Here is a 10,764-nt window from a genome sequence, read left to right as displayed (position 1 = left end):
GCTATAGGCGCCGAGCCAATGACAACTCTTAATTATAAAATTTCTCTATTTGGGTTATGCCTTTAGACAAGTCTGCAAATAAGCACTGGTCATTTGGAAAAGTTATTACATTAGCTGTACTGCCGTTTTCCTAAGGTTGACCATGGATAACCTAGAATCACAGTCATTATACAGTCACACAAAATAATCATATAATAAATCAGACCTGGTTTATCACCAGCATTTATGATACCAAACCTAGGGAAAGATCTAGGTCTGAGGACACAGGCATAGTTTTTATATAGCGAGTGTTTAGCCTGTCTTGATTATAATAAAACCAGAACAGCAAGAATATTTGCAGGGCTTCCATGGCTTTTCATATAGAGAATCAACAGTTTTGAGACCTCAAGCAAATCAAACACTGGATAAAATCTGTTAAGTTGGCTTACATGCAGAGTATTTGGAGGAAAAGAGGTCTCCCTTTTTAAAATATTTTTTTTATTAAAAAAGATTCTTATGAAGATGGTTTTTGGGGTGGCACCTGTAACTCAGTGGGGTCAGGCACTGGCCCCATACACTGAGGGCTGTAGATTCAAACCCGACCCCAGCCAAACTGCAACAAAAAAATAGCCAGGTGTCATGGTGGGCACCTGTAGTCCCAGCTACTTGGGAGGCTGAAGCAAGAGAATCACCTAAGCCCCGGAGTTGGAGGTTGCTGTGAGCTGTGATGCCACAGCACTCTACCGAGGGCAACAAAGTGAGACTCTGTCTCTGCAAAAAAAAAAAAAGAAAGAAAATTGTTTTTGGTAGGTGTATATAAGAAGAGAGAAAATAGGAACTATTATAGTTATAGCCCACCAACTCAAAGGCAGCTGCTAACTCTGATATGTTTTCTATTCATCTCTTTTCTTTTCATGGAGGTTTTTGCAGGGCCATGTTTTTAAACAGATTTAACTGTATGCATATAAAGTTTATATTCTTTTTATTAAGGGAAAGTTATGATATTTAATATCTTCTTGGTTCTAGAAGCAGTATTGTCTCAGTTTTTTCTTAGGAATTGGGTCTTTAGCCCACTAGAGGAGAAGGCCTAGTAGTCTGAGATCTGTAGTTTCATGACTGGACAGAGTCTGGAAGAATTAGCAGAATTTACTTAGGAGCTAAGGGTGCCAAGATGTGCATCATCTCATTACTTAAAGTTTCTCACCAAGAGGTTGGGTCCTTTTGAAAGATATAATAACCCCCATGTTTTTCTAACAGACTTTTTAGAGCATGTTGGTTGAGAGTACGGGCTTTGGAATCAGTTGCAGTTCAGTTTTTGTGCCTTTGTCACATTCTAGCTATGTGACCTCATCCTTTTATTTATTTTTTTTGAGACCGAGTCTCAAGCTCTCACCCTGGGTAGAGTGCTGTGACGTCATAGCTCACAGTAACCTCAAACCCTTAGGCTTAAGCAATTCTCTTGCCTCAGCCGCCCAAGTAGCTAGGACTATAGGCGCCTGACACATCGCTTGGCTACTTTTTTGTTTCAGTTGTCATTGTTGTTTTAGTTGTCCCAGGCTGGGTTCAAACCCACCAGCTTTGGTGTATGTGGCGGGCGCTGTACCCACCAAGCTACGGGTGCCACCCTGTGTGACCACATCTTAAAGTGGCAATCATAACAGCTCCCATTTCCTTGAGTGATTACGAACATTCAGTGTCTATCATGTTATATCATTCTTATTATTATTTTAGTCATTTTGAGTCAAGGTGAGATAAAGCATTTGTGTTTTTTGTTTGTTTGTTTTGACATGGAGTCTCACTTTGTCACCCTCGGTAGAGTACTGTGGCATCACAGCTCACAGCAACCTCCAGCTTATGGGTTTAGGTGATTCTTTTGCCTCAGCCTCCCAAGTAGTTGGGACTACAGGCACCCGCCACAACCCCAGCTATTTTTTTGTTGCAGTTTGGCTGGGGCCAGGTTTGAACCTGCCACCCTTGGTATTTGGAGTTGGCGCCCTACTCACTGAGGCACAGGCACCCCAAGATAAAGCATTTGGACAAAAGGGAGACCCAGATTCTAGGCCCAGCACCACTAGCCTTGTAGAACTCTGGTTTCTCCACTATACAATGGCAGTTATGGCTGCCCTGCCTGCTTCACTAGATCCGAGATAAATAATGTATAAGTGACTCAGCACCTGTAGCTCAGTGGATAGGGTGCTGGCCACATACTACAGGGCTGGTGGATTCAAACCCAGTGGGGGCCTGCCAAACAACAATAAAATAGCTGGGGGGCGGTGCCTGTGGCTCAAAGGAGTAGGGCGCCGGCCCCATATACAGGAGGTGGTGGGTTCAAACCCGGCCCGGCCAAAAACTGCAAAAAAAAATAGCTGGGCATTGTGGTGGACACGTGTAGTCTCAACTACTTGGGAGGCTGAGGTAAGAGAATTACTTAAGCCCAAGAGTTTGAGGTTGCTGTGAGCTATGACACCAAGGCACACTACCGAGGGCAATGTAGTGAGAGTCTGTCTCAAAAAATAATAATAAATAAAGTATAAGAAAGCACTTTGCAGTGTGAATTGTTATAAACCATAAGATAACATTTTAGAAATACTAGGCCAAGAGTAGTGGTTCACACCTGTAATCCCAACACTCTGGGAGGCCAAAGTGGGAGGATCACATGAGCTCAGGAACTGGAAACCAGTCTGAGCAAGAGTGAGACTCCTTTTCTACTAAAAATAGGAAAACTAGCTGGGAGGGGGTGGTGGGCACCTGTAGTCCTAGCTACTCAGGAGGCTGAGGCAGGAGGATTGCTTGAGCCTAGGAGTTTGAGATTGCTATGAGCTATGACACCATGGCACTCTACCCAGGGTGACAGAGTGAGAGTGAGTTTTTGTGACTTTGTCACATTCTGCTATTTGCCCTCATCTTTTTTTTTTTTGCAATTTTTGGCCAGGGTCAGGATTGAACCCGCCACCTGCAGTATATGGGTCCGGCACCCCATGTGCCCTTATCTTTTTTTTTTTTTTTTTTTTTGAGACGGAGCCTCAAGCTATCCCCCTGGGTAGAGTGCCATGGCATCACGCTCACAACAACCTCCAACTCCTGGGCTCAAGCGAGTCTCCTGCCTCAGCCTCCCAAGTAGCTGGGATTACAGGCGCCCGCCACAACGCCTGGCCATTTTTTGGTTGCAGCCATCATTGTTGTTTGGTGGGCCTGGGCTGGGGATTCGAACCCACCACCTTAGGTGTATGTGGCTGGCGCCTTAGCCTCTTGAGCCACAGGCGCCGAGCCATGTGCCCTTATCTTAAAGTGGCAATCATAACTTGTCCCTTTTCTTTGAGTGATTATGAACATTATGACTAAACTAATAAAAATAATAATAAGGATGATGTAATGTGGCAGACACTGTTATAACCCACATATAAGTATTTTAAGAAAAAAGAAAAAATGAGCTGGCCTCAGTGGCTTACGCCTGTAATCCTAGCACTCTGGGAGGCCGAGGAGGGTAGATTGCCTGAACTCAGGAGTTCAAGATCAGCCTGAACAAGAGCGAGACCCCCTGTCTAAAAATAGCCAGGCAGGGTGGCAGACACCTGTAGTCCCAGCTACTCAAGAGGCTGAGGCAAAAGGATCACTTTGAGGTTTCTATGAGGTATGACTTCACAGCACTCTAATGAGGACAACAAAGTGAGACTATCTCAAAAAAAGAAAAAAGAGAAATATTAGTAAGGTCTGTCTCCATAGATTTTCACATATATTATCCAAGAGAAAGAACTTCACCTCTTAAATGTATAATTTGGAATTATTTATTGATCAGTTGTAGGTTTTGTTTTATATGCTTTCTATTTTTAAAACTTTATTATGTAAAAAGGATTTTGAATATGCCCTTTAAATTTTCTCACAGGATGAAACTGTAACAATAGAAACAGTCTTTCCATTTGATGTTGCAGTTAAATTTGTTTCTACAAAGGTAAGTTCCTTGGAGGCATACTAGAAATCATTTAGGTTTCAAAAACTGACTGAATAGCCGGGTGTTGTGGTGGGCGCCTATTGTTCCAGCTACTCAGGAGGCTGAGGCAAGACAATCACTTGAGCCCAAGAGTTTGAGGTTGCTGTGAGCTGTGATGCCACAGCACTCTACCAAGGGTGACAAAGTTAGACTCTATCTCAAAATAAATAAATAAGTAAATTGACTGAAAAACATTTAAAAAATGAATGCAATTCCTGACAGATCTTTTACCCTCACTTGTGACAGTTTGAGCACCTGGAAAGGGTTTATGCTGACATCCCCTTTCTGTTGATGACGGACCTTTTAAGTGCCTCACCATGGGCCCTCACCATTGTTTCCAGTGAACTGCAGCTGGCTCCTTCTATGACTGCATCAGATCAGCTGGAGTCCCAAGTAGACAAAGGTGAGACCTCAGATCATCCCACTTTAAGAGCAGAAATAGCTGTGTTCATGCATACATGACTGTGTAAACTAACAATTTTATCTTTTTGCTACATGAGGGAACCTCAGACTCATAAAAGCAGGTACATATAGAATTAAGTTAGAGTTAGTATCATTTTACCATTTGCTTGAATATGAATACCTGATTTTATTTTATTTAATTGATTTATTTATTTTTGAGACAGAGCCTCAAGCTGTCGCCCTGGGTAGAGTGCCATGGCATCACAGCTCACAGCAACCTCCAACTCCTGGACTTAAGCAATTCTCTTGGCTCAGCCTCCCAAGTATCTGGGACTATAGGTGCCCGTCACAACGCCCCACTATTGTTTAGTTTTAGTTGTCACTGTTTGGCAGGCCTGGGCTGGATTCGAACCTGCCAGCTCTTGTGTATGTGGCTGGCGCTTTAGCTGCTTGAGTTATAGGTACTGAACCTGAATACCTGATGTTAAAAGATCAGATGTTTTTTCTACCATGAGGAGGCTATACTTTGAAAAAGTACTTGAGGCCAGGCACAATGGCTCACACCTGTAATCCTAGCACTCTGGGAGGCCGAGGTGGGTGGAATGCCTGAGCTCATGAGTTCAAGACGAGCCTGAGTGATGTCTCGTCTCTAAAAAAATAGCCGGGCTTTGTGGTGAGGGCCTGTAGTCCCAGCTACTTGGAAGCCTAAGGCAAGAGAATTGCTTGAGCCCAAGAGTTTGAGGTTGTTGTGAGCTGTGATGCCATGGTACTCTACTGAGGGTGATACAGTGAGAAAAAAAAAATTGAAAAATGTACTCGAAAGTAAAATAAGATTTCTTCTTTTACTTTGAATTTTTTAAAGGTTTTTCTTACTAATTTTAAATTTATGTTTGTTATTTATAATTTGAAATAGGAAAAAGATGAGTGTTTTTAAATCTCTACTTCCTTTTTCCCATACTTTAATCATGGCAGACTTACCACATTCATTAAACATTGTCACCAATGTCTTTTTTTTTTTGAGACAGAGTCTCACTCTTTCAACCTTAGTAGAGTGCTGTAGTATCACAGCTCACAGCAAGCTAAAACTCTTGGGCTCAAGTGATCCTCTTGCCTCAGCCTCCCGAGTAGCTGGGACAATAGGTGCCCCCCACAACGCCTGGCTGGTTTTAGAGATGGAGTTTCACTCTTGCTCAGGCTGGTCTCAAATCTGTGAGCTGAGGCAATCCACCTGCCTCGGCCTCCCAGAGTACTGGGATTACAGGCTTGAGCCACCACACTCAGACGTCACCAATGTCTTTTGGACATAATACTTTTGTCTGAAACCCTTTCTCTGTTTTTCAATATGTTGAATTCTTTCTTGCTTGCTCTTCAGGGCTCGCTGATCCTCCCAAGCAGAGCTAAGTACTTTTCCTTTACTCCTATGATGTTTTCTACATACTTATGTCATAATGCTAATTCCATCATGTCCTAATTATCTTTTTTTAAATATGGCTCCTGGCAGCACCTGTAGCTCATTCGGTAGGGCGTAGGCCACATACACCAAAGGTTGGCGGGTTCAAACCCGGCCTGGGCCAGCTGAACAACAGTGACAACTGCAACCAAAAAAAATAGCCAGACATTGTGGCAGGTGCCTGTAGTCCCAGCTACTTGGGAGGCTGAGACAAGAGAATTGCTTAAGCCCAAGAGTTTGAGGTTGCTGTGAGCTGTGATGCCATGGCACTCTACCCAGGGCAACAGCTTGAGACTCTTGTCTCAAAAAATAAGTAAATAAATAAATATGGCTCCTGGCCAGGCAATGGTGACTTATGCCTATAATCCCAGCATTTTGAGAGGCTGAGGCAGGAGGATCACTTGAGGCCAGGAATTTAAGACCAGCTTAGGCAACATAGGGAGACCTCATCTCTACAAAAAGTTTAAAAATTACCTAGGTGTGGTGGTGTACCTATAGTCCCAGTTATGTAAGAAGGCTGCGGCAGGAGGATTGTTTCAGCTCTGGAGTTTGGAGCTGTGGTGAATTATGATTATGCTACTGCATTCTGACTTATGTGACAGAGTGAGACCCTATCTCAAAAAAAAAACAAAACAAAAAAGGCCTCCCTTACTAGACCGTGTCTGTTTCATCCAGTCGTAGCAGTGTTTATTAAACTAAAGAATACCCTCGAGCTTGAATCTCCAGTGCTGTTTTCTGTTGCTGTAACAAATGACCACAAAGTTAGTGCCTTAAAACAACCTAGTTTTATTGTCTTAGGAGCAAAGTTTTGGGAGCATTCCTTCTGGATGCTCTTTGCCTTTTCCAGCTTCTGGAAACTACTTACATTCCTTGGCTCCTGCCTCCTGCCTCCACCTTTGGCACCAGCAGTGTAGCTCTTCTGTGTCACAAATTGACTCCAATGTTAATTGTCAATAAACACTATAATCATTTGGTTAACTTCTTAGAATCAGGGAGAACTTTGGTAGACTTTAATGTGAATGGTCAGAGTTTTTTAGAAGGCAATCTTAAGATGTATTGAATTGTCATAGTTTTTAATTACTGGGCCTACAATATTACGTACTACTCTTAAAATTTCTTTAAAGTACTTAATTACACATAGTCATAAAGGTTGATCCAGCTTTTTTCCTTTTCACTAGGGTCTCTAGCCACAATCAGACCTCCATTAATCTATTACAACCTTCTTCATTGGAAAACCATAAAAATAGCAGCCTGATGTTTAGAGGCTTCATAGTTATTATTTCAAAGTTTTACTCAAGATTTGCTAAAATTAGCACTAAATAAGCACTGTTGCCTGCTTGCATTTAAAGGGCAGAGATCATAGGCTCTGAACTGCTGGAAAGTAGAGAATTCTTGGTTTAGATGAGCACTTATCTGTCATCAGGGCGTGTACTGTAAAATTGGCAACAAGAAAGCATCTTTGCACAAAGAAGAGCTATCCACATTGGCCAGCAATTGAGGCAATGTGAGTAGTATCAGAAATATTTCTTACCCAGAATGCTTGGTCCCAGAAGTGTTTTGGATTTCTGATTTTTTTTTGAGAGAGAGTCTCTTTTTATTGCCCTCCATTGAGTGCTATGTTGTCATAGCTCACAGCAACCTCAAACTCGGGCTTAAGCGATCTTCCTGCCTCAGCCTTCAGGAGTCGCTGGGATTATAAGTGCCTACCACAACACCTCGCTATTTTTTAGAGAGGCTATTTTTAAGACATCACTCAGTCTTACCCACGTTGATCTTACCCACTCCTGAGCTCAAGTGATCCACCCTCTTCTGCCTTTTTTTTTAGATAATCTTACTCTATGGTCCTGGGTAGAGAACCGTATCTCACAGCAAGCTCAAACACCTAGGTTTGAGGGATCCTCTTGTCTCAGCCTGCTGAGTAGCTGGGACTACAGGTATCTACCACAATGCCTGGCTAGTTTTTCTATTTTTAGTAGAGACAGGGTCTTGCTCAGGCTGGGCTCAAACTCTTGAGCTCAGATAATCCACAACCTTGGCTCCCCAAAGTTATAGGTATGAGCCACCACACCCCGCCTTTTGGATTTCTGATTTTTTAGATTTTGGTATATTTGCATTAGTGGGCATCCCAAATCCAAAAATCTGAAATTTGACCTTAAGCATGACCTTTGAGCGGCAAAAAGTTTTGAATTTTGGAGCATACTCATTTCATGCTCAACCTATATATGTTCACTTAGAGAAAGCCAGAATTTTCTTTTTTTTTTTTTTTTTTTTTTGAGACAGAGCCTCAAGCTGTCCCCCTGGGCAGAGTGCCGTGGCATTACAGCTCACAGCAACCTCCAACTCCTGGGCTCAAGCGAGTCTCCTGCCTCCGCCTCCCAAGTAGCTGGGACCACAGGCGCCCGTCACAACGCCCGGCTATTTTTTTTGGTTGCAGCCATCATAGTTGTTTGGCGGGTCCGGGCTGGGGATTCGAACCCACCACCTTAGGTGTATGTGGCTGGCGCCTTAGCCGGTTGAGCTATAGGCGCTGAGCCAAAGCCAGAATTTTCTGGAATGACATTTTGTGTACTTTAAGGTGACTAAATTTTTCTCTTTTCTTTTTCTTATCCCAAAATGTTTCCTGTGGAGGCGTGAAATAATTTGAAAAAAGAAAAATACCTGGAGGATGTTTTTCTTTCTCCAAACTTCTACCATTTACAACGGGACCTTTCTTAGCTGACACATAGATGCCTCACTGGTTTTCACTATACTGACATATTGACAATTAGCAAAAACAGTGGATTCTGTGACCTTGAAAAAGTCATTTAACATCTCTGAGCCTTAGTCTCTAAGTCTCTATAAATAATAGGTAATTGATAAGCTATTTGTTCTTTGTTATGTTACTTGGATGTAGAACTCTTCTAGGGGAAACCATTGCATAAGGATTATAAAGACTCTTCCTTGCAGTTGTCTTACAGACCGGAGAGAGTGCTAGTGAGTGCTTTTGTCTTCGATGCCCCTCTGTTGGAAATGTTGAAGGTGGAGTAGCAACTGGGCATTATATTATCTCCTGGAAGAGGTAAAAATTACATCAATCCTATCTTTTCTTCATTGTCTTTCTTACTCTTATATCTTTATTATTTGTCATTGTTACATCGTTATTGTTAATAGTTGAGAGCATCTGTCATTCAGAAGAACAGAAGAGAAGTCTCATGGATATGACTATTTGTTCAAAACACAAAGACTAAAAAAGATAATTAAAATTTGATTTGTGTTTTTCACAATTTATAACTTACATGATAATTAAATTTCAGTCAAATTAAATGTGAACACAAAGGGTATATGTATAATAATGTTCATAATAGCAATTATTAGAATAGTAAAATGTTTAGAAAAAACTAAATGCCCATCAGTAGGAAAATGGATAAATTCACTTTACTTGAATTTCAGTGGGAAATTCAAGTTTATATGATTAAATAATTCTATGTATCAGTGAAGATGAATGAATGAGAGCTGCACCCATCTCTTCCTCTCAATGTACAGCAGACAAAGCAAGTTACAGATGAGAATATGGACAGATTGCTTTTATATGACATTGAAAAACATATAAAACATATTGTATATTTCTTAGGACTTTATACATACGTAATTTGGAAAGGTGTCCAGAAATACATGGTGATTGATAGATGTCAAATTCAGATAGTAATTAACCTCTGGAGAGCAGGGTGGGGCCCAAGCAGGAAGAGCTCTGCAGGAAGATTTATAGTATATTTTTTCCTTGGGTAGAATTTTCACACTTTTTCCTTATATTGGGGAGTAGATATATGATATTTCTTTTTTTCTTTTTTTTTTTTTTGAGACAGAGTCATAGCTCACAGTGATTTCAAACTCTTGGGTTTAAGCAATTCTCTTGCCTCAGCCTCCCAAGTAGCTGGGACTGCAGCCACCCACCACAATGCCCAGCACCCAGCTGTTTTTTTATTGCAGTTGTTGTTTAGCGGGCCCAGGCCAGGCGCAGAACCCACCAGCTTCAGTATATGTGGCTGGCCCTACTCAGTGAGCTACAGGCGCCAAGCTGATACATGATATTTCATGTGTTATTCTCTTAGAATCCCTTAGTTATTTTCCTGAAATGGAATAAAATGTATTATTTAAAAATGAGAAAAAAATCAAGAGGTCTTAATTATAACAGTGTTTTCTACAACTCAGAATAGCAAGATCTGAATGTTATAGCTGTCACCAAAAGGTTGTAAATTACAAAAGTGATGGAGGAGAAATTTTTAAACTTTAAAAATCAATTGTTGGCTCGGTGCCTATGGCTCAAGTGGTTAAGGCACCAGCCACATACACCTAAGGTGGTAGGTTTGAATCCAGCCCGGGCTCGCCAAACAACGACGGCTGCAACCAAAAAAATAGCCAGGCGTTGTGGCAGGCGCCTGTGGTCCCAGCTACTTGGGAGGTGGAGGCAGGAGACTCACTTAAGCCCAGGAGTTGGAGGTTGCCGTGAGCTGTGATGCCACAGCACTCTACCCAGCTTGAGGCTCTGTCTCAAAAAAAAAAAAAATCAATTGTTGAAGGAAATTCGGAAAGTTACCTTCAAACCTTTAAAGACTGTATGTTTAGTATATGTGTAATCACATGCCATTGTTATTTATTATTATTGGGTTATTAATTGCTTGCAAAGCATAGAGTAAGAAGGAAAGTTCCTTGGTTCTCTTCATGAAGAGTCCTGATAACTATACCTGACAAAGGCAGGAAAAAAAAGAAAACTCTAGGCCAGGAGTTCTCTAATTTTTTGGTCTCAGGACACCTTTGCATTTTGAAAACTCATTGAGAATTCGTAAGAACTTTTATTTATGTGAGTTTAGCATATTAAAAAAATTTTTTTTTTGAGACAGAGCCTCAAGCTATCCCCTGGGTAGAGTGCCGTGGCATTGCAGCTCACAGCAACCTCCAACGCCTGGGC

General features: G+C 41.6%; 1 protein-coding gene and 1 non-coding gene across 2 annotated transcripts in view; one reads left to right on the top strand and one right to left on the bottom strand.

Annotated features, from left to right (window-relative positions):
• The window catches only part of TRAPPC11 (trafficking protein particle complex 11), a 61,311-nt gene that overhangs the window by 40,928 nt on the left and 9,619 nt on the right, over nt 1-10,764 (top strand). Inside the window, exons 23-25 of the mRNA XM_023514911.1 lie at nt 3,863-3,928; nt 4,214-4,370; nt 8,766-8,877. Coding sequence (XP_023370679.1) covers nt 3,863-3,928; nt 4,214-4,370; nt 8,766-8,877 — 335 coding nt within the window. The remainder of the gene's footprint in view (nt 1-3,862; nt 3,929-4,213; nt 4,371-8,765; nt 8,878-10,764) is intronic.
• On the bottom strand, nt 209-340 carry LOC111726342. Its single transcript, XR_002774144.1, has one exon. It is a non-coding gene; the product is annotated as a small nucleolar RNA SNORA72 (small nucleolar RNA).

Source organism: Otolemur garnettii, unplaced genomic scaffold (assembly GCF_000181295.1).
Source record: "Otolemur garnettii isolate 467f Iridium unplaced genomic scaffold, OtoGar3 scaffold00061, whole genome shotgun sequence".
In the NCBI taxonomy this organism is placed as follows: Eukaryota; Metazoa; Chordata; class Mammalia; order Primates; family Galagidae; genus Otolemur; species Otolemur garnettii.
This window is presented reverse-complemented; position numbering and strand designations above follow the sequence as displayed.